At 46.8% G+C, this 24,002-nt stretch overlaps 1 protein-coding gene across 1 annotated transcript in view; it reads left to right on the forward strand.

Moving 5' to 3' along the window:
• The window catches only part of LOC8052408 (chromodomain-helicase-DNA-binding protein 7), a 78,830-nt gene extending 55,798 nt beyond the window's left edge, over positions 1 to 23,032 (forward strand). Inside the window, exons 32-46 of the mRNA XM_040500029.2 lie at positions 552 to 593; positions 2,900 to 2,973; positions 9,125 to 9,541; positions 9,853 to 9,995; positions 12,437 to 12,982; positions 13,094 to 13,458; positions 14,695 to 14,823; positions 15,743 to 16,141; positions 16,206 to 16,275; positions 16,335 to 17,047; positions 17,102 to 17,536; positions 19,054 to 19,188; positions 19,256 to 19,360; positions 19,419 to 19,496; positions 19,560 to 23,032. Coding sequence (XP_040355963.1) covers positions 552 to 593; positions 2,900 to 2,973; positions 9,125 to 9,541; positions 9,853 to 9,995; positions 12,437 to 12,982; positions 13,094 to 13,458; positions 14,695 to 14,823; positions 15,743 to 16,141; positions 16,206 to 16,275; positions 16,335 to 17,047; positions 17,102 to 17,536; positions 19,054 to 19,188; positions 19,256 to 19,360; positions 19,419 to 19,496; positions 19,560 to 20,612 — 4,704 coding nt within the window. The 3' untranslated portion in view covers positions 20,613 to 23,032. The remainder of the gene's footprint in view (positions 1 to 551; positions 594 to 2,899; positions 2,974 to 9,124; positions 9,542 to 9,852; positions 9,996 to 12,436; positions 12,983 to 13,093; positions 13,459 to 14,694; positions 14,824 to 15,742; positions 16,142 to 16,205; positions 16,276 to 16,334; positions 17,048 to 17,101; positions 17,537 to 19,053; positions 19,189 to 19,255; positions 19,361 to 19,418; positions 19,497 to 19,559) is intronic.
• Positions 23,033 to 24,002: the final 970 nt, after the last annotated feature.

Raw genomic sequence — 24,002 nt, forward strand, 5'->3', positions numbered from 1 at the left:
GATTACATTAATGTAAGGTTTCTTACATATTCCTGTGGTGCATCCAGTGCTGCAATAAGATACTAGTTGCCAAATATTCTTTTATTGAAATTGAAGGAAAGAAAATTCTAAAGAATTTTCTTTCCTTCAATTTGCTTATTTCAATGTTTCAGCCACCAGTGAGCCACGCTACAGTGCCAGTCCTTCATTTGTTGGTTTGTTTCAGTGAGGAGAGTTACTGAGTGGCGCTTAATGTATCACACTTATGCAGGATTGCTTATATGAGAAGAGATTTTTGAGTAAAGAAGAGCAGTTTGGAGTTTCATCTATGGTTTTGCAGAAAGTGTGTACTTGCAAACAAAAAGGGATATCTGTTCTGTGCTTTACAAGTTTGAATTGTGAGCACTTGGTGATGAAAGTGAAAGAAAATTGCTTCATGGTCCCTTTAAGTTGCATTTTTTAACTGGTAAAGGCAATACTAACTAGATTCTATTTGATTCTTGCATGTGTGGATAGCAGTATTATTACTTATTGCTGTGGGGTTAATGACGTGAACTTTCTTTTTGTTGCAGATTTTAACCACTATTCAGGTGGAGGGTTTTAACTTTGTAAATGTATGCATTCCAATCCATACTGCCATACCTCTCTTTCTGCAACTCTGCTCTTGATGCTGCATTAGGTGTTGCTCTGCTTAGTGCCAACTAGACTTTTTTTTTTTTTCTCTACCATGTTTTGGGCACCATTTTTTTAATTTGTCTGCGGCATTACATAATGTTGGTAATTACAGTTTCTATGGCAGGTGTCCTCGGAATGGAGGCCATATAATACTGTGACCCTCCACATACATTCAGCGTTAATCGTCTGATCTTGAATGCTGGGTTTCATTTGAAGCAACTTTCAGCAGTCTAAGGCATATAGTATTTTTATGTCGTGGGGTGCAATATGTAAAAGATAGCCGACTGAAGTTGCTTATCGAGAGGAGGGCTGCCTTTTGGTATTACTACGCAGCAAAAATTGTTGCATAAGGTTTAAAAGCTTTTCAGCCTTAAATATTTACTCAGCTTGCTTCACTCATACTAACTCAACTTGTTTTTGGTAACAGTATTGGTCTTAAATTATTGGGGGTTGCAAAGCACTGAAGGACATTTAGGCTGACCTACACTAAGAATGTAGGGCAGTTTGATAATTAAACCCATGTTACGGATAAAAAGAATGGTGCGGGATGGCCAAAAACAATGCGCTTTTCGTGTAAGGCTCGTCAAATTACGAGGCGTGAACTTTCTTTTAGGCATTACACAATGTTTGTAATATCAGTTTCTATGGCAGAAAACCAGCCTTCTGCGTTAAGTCCTTATTTCAAACTTTTTTTGTTTGCGTTTCTCCATTGAAAACCATGCGGAAAGCGGCTCAGCATGCACCTCGTATTGCTGCGCTGCAGTGTTCTTCCGCAGCATAAAGGCCGTCTGCTTTCATCGTCGTCACCATGGCAACGGAAGTTTAATCGATGCAAACACTGGGTTGCGTGTAAGCCCAACCCCCGCCTGAGTTCACACCGCTTCGCGGCGACAGTCTGCGGCTGCTCATTACAAAACTATTAAACTTTGGCTAGCAGATGGCGTTCGGAAAATCGGCATTCGTTGGCGTGGTGACGGCGATAAAAGCAAACAGCCGTTATGCTGCGGAAGAACGCTGCAGCGCAGCGATATGAGGTGCGTGCTGAGGCCCTTCCCGCACGCTAACAAAACAAGATTACAAAAAAAATATTTTTTTTTTTTTTTTTTTTCAGTCAGTTTGGTTGGGACACATGTGTTCAGAAAAGAAATTTACGTGCAAAAAGCTTTTTTAGCGCAATATTGACGGCGCAAGATTTATTTCAAATTCTGCGCTCAAAGTCCATGACGCCACGGAATGGTGACACACTTCCCATCTCAACGAGATGGTCATACTCTCTCCCCACCTTAGCGTGATAGCCAAGCCGATCCACCTCTTCTCCACGCGCCCGAAATTCCAAGAGATAAAACAAGTGGGAAGGAGGTGACTATCGACTATATTGTGTCCCGCGCTGTCAATAGTATTGCTCTAAAAAGATTTTTTCTTGCGTAAAATTTATTTCTTGACACGTGTGTCCCCCAGATAAAAAAAAAAAAAAAAACTTTTTCTTTTTTTTAGTGGTCTTTTAACGCAGAAGGCTGGTTTTCTCCAGTGCCTCATAATTTGGCAAGCCTTTCACGAAAAGCGTGTTTTTAGACTGGAATTTGGAGATAGCTTTTTTTACAACATGGGTCTAAAGTATTAATGTGCTAAATGTAGGCTTGTAAGTTTTTTTTTAAATACAAGTTACCTTCATAATTGAGCTCCACTAGCTATTTTTTATGACAATCATTCTCAAATATTAGCCATCATCAATTTAGAACACTCGTTAAAATTAATAAAAATTAAACTTTTTAAAAAAAAATTTTTAGCATTTATATTTTGAGGTAGTTTTTATGCCATCAAATCACTTTGCTCGAATGGTAGAATTGTATTAAAATAAAATAATACCTTTAATTGTTATTTTTGTTTTAGTTTATTGGCACCACACTTCGATTAACCTAGTGGTCGAGTATCTAACTTCAATCTTTCAGATGAAAATTGCTGCCTAATACATTGGCTTCTAGCCATAACTATAATTATACACTTCTTCGACTTGTAAGGAAATTGAGAATCTTTTGGAAAAAGGGAAATGCCGCTTCCCTCCTTTCCTCATGAGCCGGAAATGAATTTGGCGGGTTGGCCTATTTCTTATGGACAGCGCTGCTCGTTTTGTCTTGAGTGGCTTTCTTTCCAGCTTTCCATGTGTGTGTTTCTGTGTGCCTTTGCTTGCTTGTGCAACCCAAGGCCTGTGGTGCAGACTTTCTAATACATCACGTTGACCTTGCAGAGAATGGAACGGAGGGAGAAATTTGAAGCTGCCATCCGTGAAAGAGAGATTCGTAGACTGGAGACTCAACAAAGGTAAGGATTCGTTGTGCTGGACTGCTACACTGTTTGGCGAGTTTCTCTTTGGGTTGCCTGGTTAGACTTTGTTTTCCTATGGTGCTATTCATGCAGTGTTTTTATACCTGGTGGAGGAAAACCTTTTGAAGGGGTTATCTAAATGAAACATCTTGACCAAATCACATTAATGGAACTATGAAATCTGATCTCTCTCTTAAATTTACAGTCACAATGTGCATTTCATCGTTTCTTGTTACAGGTTATCATTGAAAGAAGCTTAAACCGACTTTTTTTTATAATTCTTTGGCAACACTATTGGTCTTGAAATTTTTGAAGGATTATTCCTTAGGTCATTCCTTTGAACCTGTGAGTGCACTGTACCAGTTTCAGCTCTATTGGTTTCTTTTCAGGTGTATAAAAAGCTGTATATTTTGTGCTCATTTGACACGAAGGAGACGTTTTTGGACATGTTCCCAACGGATATTTCTATTTTAGGGTCTTCTACACAAGCACACACTTCATCTAGCGGTGAATGGATCATTGATATTCACCAGCATATGCTTGTAAACAAGCTTTCTACTTTCTACCACAGACTATTGCCAGACCACTGCACACTTTCGGTCGTCTTTTTTCGTTTTCTTTCTTTGCATTCTACTTTTTTTAAACACGTGGAGGTTCTCACAAACGTATTGCAGTTATCCGTTCCTCAAAGAAATATTGTCTTTTCCGATCGTCGTGCCTTGTGGAATCGCAAATAAACGCACGACAAGAAGTCTGCTGAAGCGCAACATACTGTGGCACCCTCGTGTTATCAGCTCCCCTCCGAACATGGGGAATTAAAACTCTCTTTTATGTTTCTGTCAAGAACCGTATTTGGCATCATGAATGTTGAGCCACATAACAGAGAAGCGGCACCAGGTGAAAGCGGAGATTTCTAGAGATTTTGAGACTCAATTTTGGAATGCCAGCTGGAATGGCTGCAATGATTTACCACAAATAGGGAATTTTGAGGCTCTGAGCAAGCATGTTTATTTGAGGTTTATGCCAGAACTTAGCCAGCCGTACTCACCAGTCTTCACTAGTGCCTGTCTAACCACTGACTAACTACACCATTGATTAAAATGATCACGTGGCAGGGGGTAATCACAGCTAAGTAAGCATTCGGTATTCACCGACCACCTTTAGAGCTTAAGGCTGATTCACACACTCGTGGTTGACTCCGACAAAACCTGTTTTTAAGCCTCTTGTGTGTGCTTACGACAGGCAGCGCAGCAGCAGGGATGGCGGTCATAAGTGCAGGGGTGGAACGGCTGCGCTATTTGCGCCATTTTGCGCCAGAAGCATTTGTCTGCACCATACTGCGCCATTTCACGGAAACTGCGCCACAGTCAATACCTTGCGCCATTATGCACGAAATCGCACAACGTGCGCCCAAAACAATTGTATTTTGTCTTGGTTTCAGTTTCTATAGACTCGATTGGCAACAATGAGCACGTTTAGCTTGGTCGGCCTTGCAATCCTTTGTTCTGTTTATTCTCCCTGTGTATCCCGACTCGGAAGCGCGCGAAAAAAACTCGGGGATCGGATTGGAAGCGCTACACTTGCGACTGGATTGTTATTCTTCAACCATAGTGGTTAAGCAAGTCGGCCGAGGTGAGGTCGAGTCGTTAAGCGTCAGATTGCCTGAGGCTCTGCGGCCCAGGATCCGGACTTCAGCCAGTTGAAAACAAATGAGCAAAAGATTCTTTTTAGTACTTCATCGTTAGAAGTTGGAACCGCATTCCCGCAAGATAATTCGTGATTTGATAGAACTGAAACGCAGTCCGATCCGAAACCTTGTCGGCTAGCAGCTGTCACGCGAGCGGTAAATCTGCTCGGCGTACTTTAACCTTGCTCCTGCTAATCGCTTTGAACACGGTAACTCCGTTAATCGTAGTCTGATCCTTCGATATTGAGTTGCACAAAAGGATGAACTCGAAATTTGTTGCCCTGTTCCTCCACGCAACTGCACGTCCGTTGCTTACGCACATCAAGAGGTTCGCACATATAATTACTATGTCGAGCACGTGTGGGTTGTGCGATAAGCAGTGTTGATTTACATTTTGAGCAGCTGAAAGCCACTGAGAAAATATCAAGGACACCATCTTCAGAAACATATGACACTTGCTTTTTGGTTCGCATTAAGGCTCCCAGAGTTTCAAGTTTTCGCCTGTGTTACACTGTTATCCCATCTACCTAGGTTCCTAACCACTCATGTTCATTTGTGCTCCTAAGCACAATTGAAATTGCTCCTGTGCTTGTCTAACACACAAGCTCAAGTGCAATGAAAACTGATTTGAGCTGCTCCTAGCCTGCTCCAGAATGTAGTTTTAGCTGCTCCCAACCTGCTCCAAAACAGCGGTTTCAGCTGCTCCCGTGGCTGCTCCCAAATACATTTCATGAGCTCCACCACTGTAAGTGGCTTAAAAGCTGGTTGTGTCGGTCGCAATGCACTCGAACGCAAATTTATGAACCAGCCTTCAGTCGCCCTAAGCTTCAGCCCTCCTTCCAGATATTTCGGACAGTTAAAGAAAACAATACGGGGAAAGAGGGCGTGGTTGAGCTTATTTTAATCTGAAATTATTTATGCATATTTATAGCTACTGTCGCTCTTCACTGCATAAAAGATTGCGTAGATGGTCATTGTTAGAAACTCGTTGTCAGAAAGCACTACTCGTCTTATGCTTAGTGGTTCGGAAGTTCAAAGCTATGTCTTTACGACCTAAATGACTGTGCCAATGGAAAAAAAAAAAAGCATATTAATATTTGCTAAAATAAAAAGCTAGAAAAAAAAAAAAAAGAACTATCAAGAATTCGCAGGAAATGTTGCATTCTTGCATATTCAGAGGTTCAGAACTTCGAAACAACTTTCTCCTACCAAAATGTGTACAAGCTAAAAGAAACACGTCCCAAAAACGTGAAGCGAAAAAAAAAAAAAAAAAAAAAAAAAAAAAAGTTTTTTTTTAATGCTGTGCTGAACTTGAACAATATTAGAAATCTTCTCTCATGAGTTTTTTTATCCCTGAACGTGAAAAAACAATAAATACATTATTTTGTATTCTGCAGATGGCAATGACATGTACTGTCTGTGGTGTTAATTTAAATGTGATACCTCAAACAACTTAGACGAAAATAAACACCAAGTTTAGGGCATAATTGCATGTAGATACATGTTTGGACATTTCTTCGAAACTCACCTTAAATAACAGTAATCATATCTTCAGACGACACTTACCTAGGCTATACAAGATCATTTTTAAAAAGTTTAACATCTCTTCCATAAATAGCTTCGGCTACATCGCGCTTCAAATCTGGCACAAACGATAATCGTCAAAAACCCGTCGTCCTTCCTCGCTCCTTCGGGAATTTATTTCTTTAAAACTAAGCATGCCAGAACATTGAAATAAACGGCATTGTCTTTCGTAAAGAACGCAACACCACATGTAAAAATTCGAGAAAAAAATTACCAATGTACCTCACTACTTGAATTCAAATGAAACCGTCCGTCGGTCTTTCGAAGTTCGACGAACGTCAAACTTCTAAAAAGTTTGAAGTTCGTCGAACTTTTGACTTTTCAGGATTCGAAAGTTCGAAACTTTTCGAATTCTCTTGATAAATAAGTTCGAAAGTTTGAAAATTATTGAATTCCTTAGCATAAGAAATTCGAAAGTTCGAACAGCTTCAAATTTTTTAGTGCAAGAAATTCGAAAGTTAGAAGATCATCGAATTTTTTGGTCAGTCAAGTTCGGAAGTTCGACAAGCATCGAATTTTGCAGCGTGATAAGTTCGAAAAGGATCGAATTTTTTAGCGTAATAAGTTCAACAGTTCGAAAAGCGTCTAACTTCTTAGCTTAACAAGTTCGAAAATTCGACTTCCGTCTAATTTTACGATATAGAAAATTCGAAATCTTTCGAACCTTCCGAACCGCTTGATTCAATCATCGAAACTTCGATTCGAAAAAAGTTTGCGGCATCCCTAGTCATGTGCAAATGGTGGATTTTGAGTTTGAAGCAAATTCGAAGCAAATAGTGGTTTTGGTTGAACATTTTTAATTTAATATTGAATAGTTTCTCTAAGCCTTTCACTACTGCACCATTCTCAAACGAAAACCCAGCTGAACTTGGTAAAAGCTGTTCATTTGTTCATTTCTAAACTAAATTAGTTTTAAACAGACTACTATATTTATCGACTGTGGGCTCAGAAAATTCAATGTCTACATTGGGTTTGCAAGTAAATGACACATTTTACATCAAATTAAACCTAGGATACCCAGCTATACCTAATCGAGAGGATTTATATATGTTCTTGATTGATTGATTGACGAATGATTAATGCAGGTTGTCAGGACGTCTCTGCTTCACATGTATTCATGCATAATAGCATGTGTAATTTTGAAAAGTTTTGTGCGATGTAGGTATCAGCATTCACAGAGTTTTAATTTCTTTTTCTATACACCAGACGCGTGCGTGCATCATTCCGCTTTGAAAGTGTGCTTTCCTTCTAAGCAAGCGGTTGCACTATTTGTACTTTTCAAGCTGTTGATCGCACCGGTTTAGTCCCATTGAGTGTGCTTCTTACTGAGCACCGTTGCACTTGGGAGGAGCAACATTGCGGAAGCAAGCTCTGCGGATGTTGCCTCTCGGCGGTGCACCGGTGCTCCGAAAAAAGCGTGTTCAGCGGCACTGACCTGCTGCGATCAACACTACCCAAAAAAAAGTGAATGTTTGAACCACTTGTCTGATTTAAATGACATTTACAGGGCTTGTTTCTGTTGATATTGAGAACATTTCTGCCCAATTTTGTTAACCTGGGTGAAGTACAAACAAAATTGCAAATGTTCAAAGGTGAAAGTGAGCGTGTCTGGGTAGGAAAACTATCGTTTTTAAAATACTTATAAATTTGTTGTTTTTATGTGTTATATTGCTTTAGGACAGTTCAGAGCAGATAACTACGGAGCTATATTTCTATATTATACCATCTTTCATGACAAAAAAGCCACATACACACAAATACTCTTTTAGATTTCCATCCCTTGTCCAAAATTTTAGTTCTTGATCATAAGAAATGACAAAAATAAAAAATACAAGTCCATAGCTATTTTCGTAAAAATTTCACCCCAGAAAAACTCATAAAAATTAATCCAAGCTACATAATAACAAAACAATAGTTTTCCTAAAGTGAAATTTATACCATAAAGTGGAATAGAGAAAAATGTTTTTAAAGGGCTCCAACCTCTAGCTTTTCATTAGCATCGATGGACCGAAAATAATTTATAAAAAAATAACTATGCAATGTAAACTAATAAAACTTTCTGGTAGTACTTTCTAGATCGTGGTGGATGTAAATATGACATTTTTCAAAATCAACTTCTTTTGCAGAATTTTTTTTTTTTTCTGGGTACTGCCCCCCCCCCCCCCCCCCCCACCCCTTAATAAATATTAATATTGCAGTTCACATTGAAGCGAATGTTGAGTAGCATATATTCTAAATTGCTAGTACTAGAAAATTTTAATATTTGCACAACACTAGTCTTTGCTATACCTACAAGCTGCCCGCACTTTTGGCTTTTTTTTATTATTATTGCACTAATATACTAATCATGACTTTGCTTACTAGCATACTGAAGTACAGCTGCAACGGAAAAAGAGTAGCATAAGTGACCGATGACAGGAGCGGCAAAAAGGCGACACGAGGCGCTATTGTTCCCGAGCGCGCCGATAGCGAGAGTGCCAGTCACGTTCAGTGTCACAACGCGGGGGGTGGCCGTCAGAAAATTGAGGGATAAGATAACATTCGAAATGCGGGCTTTAGGATGGGTTGCTTTCTGTCGGCCACCCCCGCGTTGAGGCATCGAACGTGACTGGCACTCTCGCTATCGGCGCGCTCGGGAACAATAGCGCCACGTGTCGCGATTTTGCCGCTCCGGTCGTCGGTCACTTGTGCTACTCTTTTTCTGTTGCGGCTGTACATTGTGCATTATGGCAGTGTAACTCCTTTGTATGGATTACTTTCTTTGACTTTTGTGTGTAGTCTTGTACATTTTGCAGTAGTCTTTGAGAATGGAAGCTTGTGCGAACTTGGGAATGTGCTCAGCTGGGCTGAGAGTGGCACTCTCTTTTCCTCCCTTAGGTGGTCACGGAGAGAAGAGGCGGAGTTTTACCGAGCGGTGTCCTGCTACGGCGTGGACTATCGTAGCCAGGAGCAACGTTTTGTCTGGGACGGCTTCCGTACGGTGGGACGGCTGGAGCGCAAACGGGACGACACCCTGACGGAGTACTTCCGCTCCTTCCGTGCCATGTGCCGCCGCGTGTGTGGCCGCAAGCTGGGCGAGGAGGACGACAACCTGCAGTATGTGGTGGAGCCCATCTCGGAAGAGCGTGCCACACGCTGCCTGCAACGCATCGAACTGCTCAGCAAGATTCGAGAGGAGGTGTTGCCGCACCCGGAACTGGAAGAGCGACTCAAGCTGTGCCAGCCGTCCATGGACCTGCCAGACTGGTGGATCTGTGGCCGTCACGACAAAGACCTGCTCATTGGCGCAGCCAAGTGAGCACTTTCTTTTTACGAGGCTGCGCTCGAAGCTGTCTGCTTTGACGTCTTGCACGGCGAAGATCGGTTGAGCACCGATTTCATATTTTCTGGTACACGAACGTGTAGTCTGGTGCAAAGAATACTTCTGACTAACCGTGCATTTTTTAGTATTAGACAAAATTCGAGAATATGTCCACGCACCTTGTTTCGGATCGACTCGTTCTCTTGGACGGAGAAATTATTGAGGAATGTAGTCTCATTGGTGGTATCTGATAAATTTGTTGCGTTTGCAGCAGCGGTAAGGGGTACTGTCTGTGCACTTGCAGGTATGGTCTCAGTCGCATGGACTACCACCTACTCAACGATGGTGAGCTTTCCTTCCGCGACGTCGTACGGGCGCAGGCTGCCGCGAAGCCACCTGTGGTTGTCATCAGTCATGGTCCTGTCCTTCCTGCTGCAGCACCTACAGGTGCGGTCATTGTTCGTTCTATTGAACTTCCGTTTGTTCAATTGGATGGCAACATTTTTGGAGCTTTGTACCGCAGCCCATTTCTAAGTCGATTTCTCATGGAACAGTGGTTCTTAAAGGGGGTTCCGTGGACCCGCTGGGATCCATGAAGCTATTTTCGGGGTCCACGAAGCCCTCACCTTAACCCCTAACCCCCCCCCCCCCCCCCCCCCCTCCTCACTTCTTTAAAAAAAATAATTAATTTTTTTTGTTGACTCTGGCTAGGTGATGCAAGCTACTGCCACTTATAAAGGGTACCGCCGTTACCATCTATTTATCAATTCATCCGTTTACTTGATGCTTCTCACTTCTGTCTATAACACTAAAGGATGCCCCTTTCACTGCAATTGTCTTACTTTATATCCCTGCCCCTTCTACGCTTGCATGGGTTCCTCCGTCACTATGCCAGGTCCCCGGGGGGTCCCCGACACATCCATGCTTTTGAGAACCACTGTCGTAGGGAAAGTTTTTGTTTATTTCAGTGTAGTTTATTCGACCAAAGCCATGTCAACATCTCTTTGGGAGGAAATCGCAATTTTGCATATAATCGTAATTTTTCAATATATGACCTACCCGGTCAACACTTAGCTTAGTAAAACTTGTCTCCTGACAAATTGTTCTGTGTTTAATGTAAATGTTAATTCTGTTAGAAGCCCGAAACATTGTGTTTTATTGATGTTGTCATGTGTTTAAATGTTTATTTGTAGTTTTATTAAGTCGTATACAGTTGGAACTCGATCTAACGAACCCCGATCTAACAAAATTCGCGATTTAACTATATTTTTTGTGTCTTCCTATCTTGCTTTCATTGAAGACAGTATATTTTATCTCTTGATTTAGCGAAATACTTGTGCGCTGCAGTTTCGATTTAACGAAAGTTTTTGGAAATCGCACGTACACATATCGGCAACCTCCACGAGAAAGAAAAAAAAATTAAAAAACAAATCTTATTGTTGAAAACTAGCATAGAAATGTGCGGTCATTAGCTTTTTCACAAAATAAAAAAAGCACACCGGTGGTGAGGATAATAATAATGAGTAGCCTCGTAGCCTCTGCCTCTCGTGGAAAAAATAATGTCCACCATTACATGCACCTACACCCAGCGAACTACAGCTCTTGCGTATCTGCAACAACAAAAATTGTTTTGTGCCTCGAGTGGTGTACCGCACAAAAGGAAAGTTCTCTCGCTTGACATCAAGGCGAAAATAATTGCTGAAGTGACGATTGGCGAAAAGGAAAAGACGGTTGCCGAGAAGTATGAAATTTCGCAGAGTTCGCTTTCGACAATTTCGAAGTTGAAGGACAGTATTATGGCTACCGTAAGTGCCAGTGCTTGCTTTCCCGACTGCATGCTGTTCTGTGGTGTTAGGCACTGCTCCCATAACCGTACAAAGTGAGGATAGATGAACTGCATTCTTCTATTACCTCCACATTTTGTAGTGGAATCTTATTTGTAAACGCTCACTTTCAAAATGTGAGGCAATTGGAGGGTTTCGGGAGCCTGGAAAACCAATTGCAATGCTAAAAACAAAAACCTCGGTCCAACAAAATTCGCGATTTAACAAAATTTTCGGCTCAAAAGACGACTTCGTTAAATTGAGGTTCAATTGTATGCCATGAATGAATTTTATTTGAGTGCAACATGTTGTCCACCTCGAACATGTTTAATATAGGTGTGCAAGAGGTATTCACTTAGGTTTGGTGAGCTTGGGAATGGATGTAAAGGCCATAAGCCCCAGCATCGATTAAAAAAAATTACCGTATTTTTCGTTGTATAAAACACACCTGTGTATAAGAGGCACTCCCCACTTTTTCCAAGTTTCTAAGTAAAACTTAGTATATAAGACGCACCTTTGTATAAGCCGCACCGCCGAAAGTTGTGGAAAAAAAGTGTGTCTTATACACCGGAAAATATGGTATATACACACATAGATGAGGATAAAATCTGCCTTGCTTTCCAGGTAACTTTGATTCTGGCTGCACATAACTTATATTTAGAATGCTATTTAGTGGCTCCAACTTAATTAAAGAAGTTTATCAATGGTGAGATCCTGATTGAGCTTGGTTTTGACTGGGTATGGAGAAATTATGAATTGTGCCCTCTGTTATGATTTGCAATAGTAACTGCCATAGGTTGCGAGCCTTTTGCGCTGCTCAGGTGTGCACCTTATGTAGTGTTTAGCTCTCACGCTGATTTCTTACATCTGCACATAGCTTTGTTTTGGACAGTCCTGGCGTCATTTTGTACTGTTTGAAGTAACTCGTTGGTAGTACTTAGAGTAGCACCTGGGCTAGTGGAAAGTGGTGACCTCACAGTTTTCACCATTTGATAAACGGCCTATAAAAATAAGTAACTATTGTTTGAGACTATTTTTGCTGATTTTTCTGTTTACCCCCTTCAGGTGACTCTGGCTTGATGACAGGCCTGAAAGTACCCAGTGAAGAAGGCAAGGATGGACCCTTCAAGGAGCTCCCCCCTCTACCGCCGCCACTCGTTCCGCCCAAGGACGAAGGTTGTACCGTTGCTCTTCCTGAGCCAACCAAGACAGATTTGTGCGACATGGAGAAGGCTGTCACGCAGGAGAACGAAGAGCCTCCAGAGAGGAAGTGTGAAGCAGAGACCGACGTTCCGAGCGTGGACAAAGAGGCTTTTGAAGCCAAAGAGAAAGCCAACGCAGGGGAGTACTCCCAAGAGAGCGGGAAGGGGGAAGACTCTGCGATGGAGCTTGACGGGGAGGGGGACAAAAAGGATGCCGCCCCCGAAACCCCTGCTGAAGAAACGCAAACAGCTCCGGACGAGCCCATGGAAGAAAGCACAGAAAAGGACAAAGAGGAAGAGAGAATGGAAGAGGACGAGCCGGCCACAAAGGAGCCAGCCGCCAAAGATCCAGAAGGGCTGGACGAGGACACCACCTGCCCCGCCGAGAAAGAGGAAAGCTGTGTCGAGGGTTGGTATTGCGAGATGTATCCCTCGTCCTGGGAGTAGTGTTGTGTCTAGAGCCCAGTTGCCCAGAGCTAGGGCTTAATACAGGATGTCGTCCTTTTTGCTTTCTCAACAGGCTCCTCCGTGCCTTCGGAAGAAACAGATGTCCAGGAGCCCACAGAAACTGCCGACTCCTTCGGCAAAGAGCCGGACAAAGTGGAAGGACTAACTGGGTTTGAGAGCACGCCAAAGACTGATCAGGAAGTTAAAAATGAAGAGCCGTGCAATGCGGACAAGGCGGTGCCAGTTGCAGCTCCCGAGGTGGTGGCTGAGCCCCTCCCCCTTCCACCACCAGTCATCGAAGACGACAACTCAAAAACTGACGTGGAAAAAACGGATACGGAGCAGGAGCCAGGCGAGCTGGCTCCAGGTGGAATCAAAACCATAATTGGATTTCCTCCGTTTCGTGTTCTCACACCGCAACTGGCTGAAGAATCTCAGGTGGGTCATTTTAATGCATTCAGGATTAGTGAACTACCGTATTTACACAATTGTAAGTCAACCCCCCCCCCCCCCCCCAAATGCACATCAGCAAAAAATCTTCAGATGCGCATTTTACTGCGGACACGGGAGAACAGCAAAGTATCTGTTTCAAAAGCCGAGCCTCCAACACGCGATCGATGCCTTCTGGCGTGCTTTAGCTGCGCAAGGTGCATGATATGGCCGGGCGTTATCGAAACTAGGAAGTTCACGCTGGAGGCGGGACAACTGAAGCTGCTCACTGTCGTTCTCACTCCGTCCGCGACTAGACTACGACTTGTCCGCACTGGTGATGTCAGTCTCGTCGTCGTCACTGCTACGTTCTCAAAGCACGTCGTCGGCGTCGTCCAACGAAATCTCGCACTTCGCAAATGACAGGATCAACCGCATCTTCCACGCTTGCTCGGCGATCGCGTTGCACGTCACGGGTAGGGACCGATTGCATACTTTTGCGGCGTACGTTACAAACCTGACTTTCAACTTCGGAGCCAGCCTTTGGCCTACAGAAGCCTCTTTATTTGCCGTCACAGTTTAAGATCCCGCGCCACTGCAGACTCCACTGGAGCATCACCCGCTCCGACTGGTCGAACTTGCTTCCAACAGCGCAGTTGGTTGCTTCTGAGTGGCCATAAACGAGCACCGAAAATCTAAACTGCCCGGATCACGCGTGTCAATAAAAAAACAGCAAAAAACATAGCGCTCCAGCATGATCTCGTCGCTCAATCGAACGATTTGCTACCGTGAATCGTGCGAAAAACAGCGAAGAGAAGCCACGGGGCGAGTGAGCCATGAGGCTGTTCCAGCGGCCTCCGGTGTGGCTCTTACAAGAAGTGCCGCCACCCCCCCGGGAGTTGGGCGCGCCATGCGCTGTCCACCGCCATATATTCGGGTTAATTTGCGAATCGCTATCAATAATACTCGTTCGCGCAAATACAAAAATAATTAATTTGTAAAATGAGCACATAGAATAGTGCAATACTAGAGGTCCAGCGGGCTGAACTCGTAACAAGTCGGGGTGTTCATGATATTGCGGTTGTTTGCCGGTGGTGGAATGCTTTGGTTTGATTATAAGCCGACCCCCCCCCCACTTTAGATCTTTAAAAATTGAAAAAAGGGTCGACCTACATTCGTGTTAATACGGTATACGTGTACCGGTTATTGTGGAAAAGCTTAAAATGGAGGGTTCGTTTTCTGCAGGAAACCAACTCGCAACAAGATGAAGTGCTAAGCCAAGAGAGCTTTAACCTGGAAGGAGATGGCGGGACTGAGCCCGCTCTAGTCCACTTCCTGACGCATTCCACCCGTAATCCTGTCCGTTGGCCCAAGGTAGGGTGTAGCACTTGTTTTTCCTAGTCGAGTTGGTTCGTTCTGACGAATTAAGATGTTCCATTGAATTTTTCTTATGCCTCGTACACACTTGCGAATCTGCAAGAAATTTGACACTGGGCAGCAAATTGTTTTCTTATTCCGTCGTAATATTTGACCGGAAGAGGAATCTGTTCGGGGCCAATTTCTTTGTGTGCATAAAAAAATTTCCGTGTTGCCTGAGCCGATCAGAATGCACAAATTAAATGGTGTTTGCTGATGTCACATCCTGGGCCGAGTTGCCAGAGTTGTCGGAGTTCCCACGTTATGCAAAAGGCGACATCTCGCTGGTCTCGTTCTGCCGATAGAAATACTCGTCGAGACTTAAGAATTGTCCAACTCTTTGACAGCAGGCATCTCATTAACAAAGACAGCGGTTACGAAAAAAACCTGTGGAATAAAATTAATGCAGGATTGGGTGCGAGTGGTACATACGTGCATTATCTTCTGTTTGCTCGTTGTATTATTGATGCATTCTCATATTGCTAAATGAACGTTGGGCAATCTCGTGGCACAGTGGGCTGCTAGCTATTTTATATTGCATAGTGGCAAAGTGTTGACTGCAATAGAAAGCCCGCGAGAGCTGTTTTTCAAATACTATACGGGCCAGAGGCTGTCTTCTCTGGTCTCCACAAGAGCCCGGAGCCGTGAGACACTGCGAGCAGCAACAAATGTGACCGTTGCCGATTTTTTTTTTATTTGATGACCAAATTCGGTTTGGGGCATGAGAGTTTTCAAAACTGAACGAGGCGTAAGGGGCTGTGCTCTCTGTCGATCAAATACTTTGCGGTTTCCAGGTGAGGTGAGAGGTTCAAGGTGATGTATTTTTGTAATTGAAAGCTAGAGCTGGTGGGAGTAAATCCAGATATGGCCCCTGCAGGACAAGGTGCTGCAGATTCGGCTGGAATATGTGGTGCACGCGGTGGAGAAGAAGGAGTGGCCTGTGCCCCGGCAATGCATCGCCATGCTGCCGGCAACTCCCACCGAGTCTCCCTCCTCTCCTGTGGTGTCCTCAGCGGCCTCTGGCTCCGAACTGACTCCCCACGCCACTCCCGAACACACCCCTGCCATGGTGGTGAGGGAGCAGCACCCACCCCCTCCACCACCACTGCCTCCCCCGGTCCTGGTCCCCGACATGTCTTCGCGACTGTCTCCGGCCGCAGTGGCGCCCAGCGTGCCTTCCCCGGTCACCATAGTGCCGGTCCCCACGGCACCCCCGGTGGAACCTGTGGCGGCAGCTGTTCCCGCTGGCCGCCACAGCCCCGTCCCCCCTATTCCAGTGAGTGCCCTGCTCTTGGGCCGTGGGTCTTGTGCCACACCCGTTCTAAGTGCAATTCTTTCAGAACGAAGACTTGCTCAGAGGTACAAGGCGGAGAAGAAGGAGACGAAGGTTCGAAATAGAGGCGGAACGAGGTGAGTGAGGGGTAAGTGGTCGTCTGCCAGACGTGGGACTGACTTTTCCCTGCTTGCAGCCAAACTACGGGCCCTCCTGTCCCACAACTTGCAACAGCAGCAACTGAAGCAACTCCAGCAGTTCCTGGCTCCTGCCCCGCCGCCCAGCAGCCTCCCGGGAAGCACGAGTGCGCAGGCCCCGCCGCCGCCGCCGCCGCCACCGGCGCAGAGCCCCACGGTGGCCCCTGCGGCGTCCCCGCAGGCGGCCCACCGGGAGGAGCCGGCCAAGGGGGCGTCGCCCACAGCCCCGCCCCCTCCGGCCCACCAGGGCTCGTCAGCGCGGCCGCCCAGCTCTTTGGGCATGCTAGACCTGCGGGTGAAGGCGTCGGCCCCGACCCCACCCCCGGCCAAGGGCACGGCCGAGGAGCCGCCCATGGACCTGAGCTCGGGCTCTGCGCCCACGTCGCACCTGTGCGCTGCGGCCACCATGGTGCCCTCGGTGCGATCAGCCCTGCTCAACGGGGCCGTGGCCGGGCGTGGGGGCACACGGGGCCGCCGCTCGGGGGGTAGCCGCATCGACGCGCTGGCCCTGAACCTGCAGGCGCGCAAGCAGCAGCAGCTGCGCGAGGAGCACAGGCAGCCTGGCTCGAGCGCGGACGAGCGCGAGGACTCTGACGCCTCGTCGACGACGTCTGCCACGGCGCCGCCTCCCCCTGCGCCCATGGCCCTGCCCATGTCGGGTGGGAGACTGCACGTGGACGAGAAGGAGCTTGAGAGACTGCTCGCCAGGAAGGTGAGGGCACCCGACGGCCCTAGGGGTCGGGGCCTAACGCCGCTGCGCCCACAGAGCCGCCACGAGGAACCTCCCAAGTCGCACAAGAGCCCCGCGGTGCCCCTGTCCCTGTCGTCGATGTTGTCGTCGGGCGTGCTCTCGCACGGACCAGACGGCCGGCAGGGGCGGGGCAGGCGGTCGAGCCGCTCCCTCTGGGACCCCTCGGAGGGCGGGGCTTCCTTGTGCGGCCCGGACATCCCAAACCTGAGCAGCGTGGCCACGAGCCTCCCCAACGCGAACAAGGGCATGGATTCTCGCGGCGGCACTTCGTCGTCTTCCTCGTCGGCACTGCAGCAGCAGGCAGCCGAGCAGGCCACGGCGGCAGCCAACATGCATCAGGACTTGAAGCGCTGGCTCGACGACCACCCGGAGTTGATGGCCAGCCACCCGAGCCTGACAGCGGCTGCGGCAGCCATGGCCTTCTCGCCTATGCCTTCCCTATCGAGCCACGTGAGTGCACACTCGTTCTGTGTTTTTGGGGTTGGTCCTCCTGGACAACCTGTGGTTCAAGTGACTGCTTCCCTTCTGGTCCCCGTAAGAAGAGGGTGCCAAACAATGCCCCGTTTAACCTCGAAAGATTGGCCAATGTTTTCGCCAAGAACCGGCACTCCAGGGGCTCCGTCTCTCGGTGAAGAGCCCGTTCACACACTTGTGACTCTTTAGGGCCTTAAAAGGCCACTGACAGGGTATTTATGCGTGCCAAGGTTTTTATTTTTACATGACATATGAGAGCCCAACTTCAGAGAACACAATTTGCGGCTCGCAATTCGTTTTCTCTCTTCCCGAAAACTGCCGATCAAGATCTGACCGGTTTGAGTTGCGCTCACTCTTTTCTTTCTGGTCAAGTGCCATTCTCTATGGTTTAGACACGACTACCAAAGATAATTAAAGTTGTGGGTCATTGAAGGCACACGCCCAATACTAGAAATGGACAAAAAATATGATAGGCATTTTTTGTGGCTTTTAAAAAGCTGCAAATACATTCTTCCGGTATCTTTCTCCTCTTCATGTTTCTTCTTCCTCCCCAGTCCAGTTTCGGTGTCAGTGGCCCAATCAATGGCCCCTTACCTCCCCCGCCCCTCCTTTATATTTGCCGACCGAGAAGCAACAGATGCACAATTGTAGGCAATTTTGCTTGTGCTGGTTCCCATATATCCCCACCATATCAATCGCAATGCCAGTATAAAGTAAAATGAAGGTGCTTCGCATGGTCTTGCCGCGCAGCCTGCGGCATGGGGGGGGGGGGGGGGGGGGGGGGGGGGGTTTGCAATTTGGTTGTTCGCGGAACCCATAAGACCAGCTCATGGAACCCCTGTGTTCCCCGGAACCCAGTTTGAGAACCCTTGCATAATATATTGCCTAGCACACTTTAAATCTGTGGTGCCTAAAGGCAGGAGCAGACAAGGGGACTTCAGCACATTGAGAAGGATGACTCAGCACATTAAGAAGGATGACTGAGCACATTAAGAGGGATGATTCGGCAACTACATCATGTGTCTGTCTTTAATGCATCCCTTGCTTTACTTCTTGTTCTATGGGCAACATAATAGACCTTGTGAATTTTTTCTCAAAGCAGAAGAACAGTGTTTCTAACCTTGAAGAAGGGTCACATTTTAATTTGTGCATTAAAGATGAAATTACTAACAGAAGACGGAAAGACACTAACGGTCTTTCCGTCTTCTGTTGCCATCTGCATATTTGTTCTCTGGGACAGAAGCTAACTCTCTTAGCTTGCTCTTCCCCTTGCAGCATATGTTTCCGCTAGTATTCATTTACTTTCTGGTGTTTACCAGTAAAAACTTTGTGGTGAGTTGTTGCGCTGCACGTGTGATGTCCGTAGGTGGGCGTCTCCGGTGCTAGGAGCTGTCGCTAAGGCCGGTTTGGAGCTTTTGTCTCTCGGGAAGGGGTTTGTGGCAAAAGTGTGCCCTTCTCGCTTAAAATGCTTTTTTCTCCATTGGTCACGGCAGCAACTGGAGTTGCTCGAGTTGCCCGAGTCAAGGCGAAGGGGCAGGAGACCTCGGTTGGACCCCAGCAAGCTGGATCCGCACCGCCTCACCGGAGATGAGAATGTCTCCGTGATCAATCGGCTCACCGGGAAGAAGGTAAGCAGTAGCGGTCCTTGTGTGGGCACACGCAGCATTTGGCGTGAGATGGGCAACGTTTGTGCAGATCACGGGAAGCAAGGCACCTCCTCTGAAGCACCTTGCCGAGTGGCTGGAGAAAAACCCCATGTTCGACGTGGATCCCAAGTGGTCCCAGCTCGTCAAGGAAAGGGTAATTATCATTTGTGCATTGCTCGCGTGTGCAATGTAACACTGTTCTGTTTTTACAGAGGTGGTTGCAGCATTCGAGGCAAAGTGAGGAAGCTAAAAACCAAATGTCTCAGCAGTCCTCTGCAAGGCGCAAACGTGTACGTACCCGTCGCGGGTGTGTTGCCTGGGCGTGGGGTGACGTGAGGTGGGTGTGTCCACAGGGTCATCTCCCGGAAGCCCCGAAGGAGCGCGTGACGACGCCCGACAGCAAGCGCGGCAGGAGGACGGCCGCGTCCCTCTTGTCGAGCTTGCACCAGTCGGGCCTCGGGGGGACGTCCTCCGGAGCGGCGGCAAACCTCGGGTTTCCCTCCACCTCCGCCCTGAACCCTCTGAGCTTCACCAGCGGCATGCTGGGCAACTTCCCGGGCCTGAAATTCTTCATGGACCCAGGCAAGGGGGCGAGCGTGACGTCCCCGTCGCCCTCGAGCTCGTCGACGACGCCGCCCTTGTTCCTGCCCTTCGGGGGCCTCGCGGGCATGGGCCTGGCCAACCCGCTGTTCAGCTTCCCCGGCCTGGGCTTCCAGGGCCTGCAGGGCCCCTTCGACGAGGCCAAGGACGGCAAGGCCAAGGACGGGGACCGCGCCACACCCTCGGCGCTGCCCAAGGGCTCGGAGCGCCACTCCAAGAGCCCCTCGAGCACCCTGCCCACCTCGTCGGCCAGCCTGGCCTCCACCTCGTTCCCCTTCCTCTACCCGTCGGGGCTGCTCTACAACCCGCTGGGCCTGGGCGGCTTCTCGCTGCCCACCAACATGTCCGCCTCGTTCGCCTCCCTGGCCCAGGCGGGCCTGGTCAATGGCCTCGGGGGCCTGGGCGCGGCGGGAGTGCTCTCGTCGGCCAGCGCCGTCGCCTCGGCCGGCAAGGCGTGCTCGTCGCTCGCCTCGTCCAAGCGGGGCGGGCCTTCGGTGACCTCTGTGCTCGGGGCGGGCCTGCGCAGCAGCGTGCTGCCACCCCCGCAGCAGCAGGCGCCGCCCCAGCAGCAGCCGCCCCCCCAGCCCCCTCAGCCGCCCCCCCAGCCGGCCAAACGTGCCACCTCGGCTCCGGTGCCCCCGCCGTCCCTCGACTCGGACGACGAGAGCCTCATGGGCAACGACCTGGACGACCTGGACGACCTGGACGACGGCAAGGTGACGGACGACCGGGACAACACGGAAGATGAGCTGGACGACCCTGCGGACCTCGGGAAGGAGGACCCGGACGACAAGCCCCTGTCGTAGCCCACCTCCGACAGACTACAGCAGCGGCCCCGCACGAGCCTCCTTTAGACAATACTCCCTAGAGGGTCACTGTTCTTCCCCGGCTGGTTCCCTCTCCCTTTTATTTATAGCACCACTACTTGGCTCTCAGTCTGGTTTGTATTTAGTTCAGCCCTAATACTTCTGTAGTAGACGCACACCTACGTGCATTTTAACTTCCTTCAGTTTCCCCCACTTTTCTGACTTTTTCCACGGACATTTTAGACTTTTTTGACCATTTGCATTTCCGAAGGTACAGGTGCGTGAACCAACCATTCCTCACGCATCTTCTTTTTTTTCTTTTTTTTTTTGTGTGTGTGTTTGTGTGTGAGTGCGCATGCTCATTTAGCATTTGCTTTCTATGTCTACGGGTTTGTATACAAGACAGGCGGATGAACAATTTGGGTTTTTTTTACCCTCGGTCCCAGTTCCCCTTTGCCATATTCTTTTTTTTTTTTTTTTCTGGCAACCTTATGTGTTACAATCTTTGGGAACGAAGAGTATTACAATTGCCGACAGTTTTGTCTCCTTGCGTTCTATCCATGTAATGCAGTTCGCAAGTTCTCCTTTCCGAGCGGGTCGACGTAAAATGGCGGACCTTTCTGGACGTGCGTGTAGCCGACACGTGCCCACCCCGAGTCCCATCACTTAACATTTCTTACGAGCGAGACATTCCTGAAAGCTTTGCGGTGTTGTCGTTTTTCTGCCCCCGTGTGTTTGTCAGGTTGTGCTTGTCTGGAAACTGGAACAGCCCCATTCCCTTCCTCCTCCCTCCTCTTTTGTGTTAAAGCTCTTTAATGCACGTGTTTACAAAACAGCGAAACAAAGGCGCATTACGTGAGCAAAGGGCAACACAAATCGTTTCTGCTATTGCGCCGCTGTCTTTCGGGAAGCTTGTAAATAGTCTATAAAGCTTTGTTTTCTTTTCTTGTGCGTGAATGTCTGTACGAGTGTGAGAAGTCCCCCAAATCTCGCAGCTTATTTATTTTTTACTCCATTTTGAAGGTCATGGGAGTGCAGGCCACATTTTTTGGGGTCAGTGTCGTATTGGTGCACTTTGTTTCTGCCCCTTCCTCCCCACCAGCTTTGTGTTTACCTAAAGTTGTAATGCAACATCAAAGATACACCTCATAGTCTTGTTTTGTTTTTTTAGTTTCTTGGTCCCTTTGGAATGCACCTGCAGTGCTGAAGAGTAGTGCATTCTTGGCATTTTGGCTTGCGTGCTGGCGGCCAACATGTTGAGAAATATGGTGGAAAGCGATGCCCTGCATTGTTGTGGGTGGGAGGATTTTCTTGAGACAAGTTGTGGTGTTGTACAAAGGACTTGCGGTTGTGTACAGAAGACCTCCCTTTTCCCTTTTGCGCTGTGTGGTTTCGTTGGTCTGATGGAAAGCAAGCATGGTTTAGATGCAGTATGGTTTGTGAGCAGGCTGCCTGAAGACTGGCATGGTATTCATTCAAATGGATGTGCGATTATGAATTTTCTAAGGCTTATTAAGCTGCTTTTTTTTTTTTCTGTTATATTTTTCTAATTTCTTTTTGATGTTGTGCAGAGCAGTTTTTAAAGTGGGAAGCATTGTCTTGTCACTTGTTCAGAGATGATGGAGCATTTGTGCATAGTTTTGGAGGTGGTGTAAAGACTGTACTTCTCTAACTATGTTTTGTTTTCTGCGACAGCCTGTTATGGGGTTGCCCTACTCCATTGCATGTTCCTTTCGGTACTTGACCATTATTTTGTACTCTTCTTTTTGTCTCTATTAGTGTAGCACTTTCCCAGCAGCTTGCTCATAATTTTCTTCCTTCCTCCCTAGTGCCTTTGTTCAACACTTCCTTATGGCTTTATTATCCTGCATCTTTTGGAATTAAAGTTTACTAGAGTTCTTCATGCGTGGTCAAGTATCTGAAAGCGAAAACAAAATCGATATGCAATGCCTACGAGTTCTTGCTCCTTGTATTTGTACGTGTACATTTTATTTATTTGCTGCCTTACTGTCTGTTTTTGTTTATGATGTCACATTACACGATGAAGTGTACAAGCAGTGTGCAGCGCTTGAACATCATGTTTAGAAATGGAGTAAGGTAGTTGTGTGCGCAGAGAATGTTGTCCCACTTCCCCTGTATCTTTTCATTCTTTATATAATTTTTTTTTTATTTTTTTTTAGTCAGCGTTAGAGGTAGCTATCTCAGAAGGCGGGCACGGAGAAGTCTACAAGAGTCGTGCCTTCTGTGTCGAAAAGAAGAAACCCTGTACATGCGGTGTTGGCGGAAACAAAACAAAACAAAAAAAAAAAAGCAGCGTTGGACTTTTTCTGACACCAACCATGTCATAGTGAATGAGTGATGCAACCTTTCATATAGTGTTTGTACAAGTGTATGAAATTAAATCTTGAAAGTGAAGACAACGTTTGTTTTGTGTGAATTTAATCGGAATCTCTGCATGCAGAGTTAAACGAGTGGCTGGACAGTACAAGACACGTGCACAGTGGTGTGCAGGTTTTTTTTTTTTTTTTTTAACCGTTTTTGTTATTCAATTTCAACCTATTCAGAAGGAATGAAGAAAGGAAGACAAAACAGTTAAGCTGCATTGCTATTTTTTTTTGAGGGGGGGGGGGGGTGGGGGGGGGAGGAGGGGAGGGGGAGTGGATTTGGGCAAGTTAAAGGGGTACGGAAACAAAAATTGAAATATTCAAATTTCGTTCGGAAATGAGTCAAGTATGACGGATAATAACCGGAAATGATAATCGCACGTTTGTATTTTGAGCGACTGGTTGTATTTTTCGTTCCAAACTGCACTCGAGCAACCGCTCGAAGAAAGCGAGCGGAGAGCGCGATGCGTCATGTGGGATGTCCGACGCAAACAAAAACAGAAAGAAAAAATTTCCCGCGTTCGTGAAATAGCAAGGCAGGCGTGGTTATGAGCTTTGCCCTTGGTGGCGTTGTCAGCGTTGTGGTGGTATCAATAGCGTCAGCGCGTTTGTACCCGTGTGGTGACGAGCGTGTGTCTGGCCCACGGTGGTCTGGCCCAAGCATAGAGTTATTATAATGTACGCTAGAGGTTCAACTGGCGCTAGTGTCTATGCGACTTCCGTGACGCAAATTGAAGCAGACAGCAACCAGTCTACTTTTCCGGTGCGCGTGCATTTTGTCTCTTCGCCGGAAAATAACATGGAACACTTTGGTTATTTGGGTCGTACCGAATAGTATGTACCTTAATTAACACTGTAAAAGTGTAATTGCTTTAGTTAGCGCATTTTTCTTCATCAGTGACCTATGTTTAACTTCGCTACATTTCAGTCCCAAACGTGTGTTCCGCAGCAGGTGTGTAAAAACAAGCGACGATTCGAAGCAAAATTACAATCGAAAGGAATGTAG

The sequence above is a fragment of the Ixodes scapularis genome, unplaced genomic scaffold, assembly GCF_016920785.2.
Source record: "Ixodes scapularis isolate PalLabHiFi unplaced genomic scaffold, ASM1692078v2 PGA_scaffold9__187_contigs__length_104089568, whole genome shotgun sequence".
NCBI lineage: Eukaryota > Metazoa > Arthropoda > Arachnida > Ixodida > Ixodidae > Ixodes > Ixodes scapularis.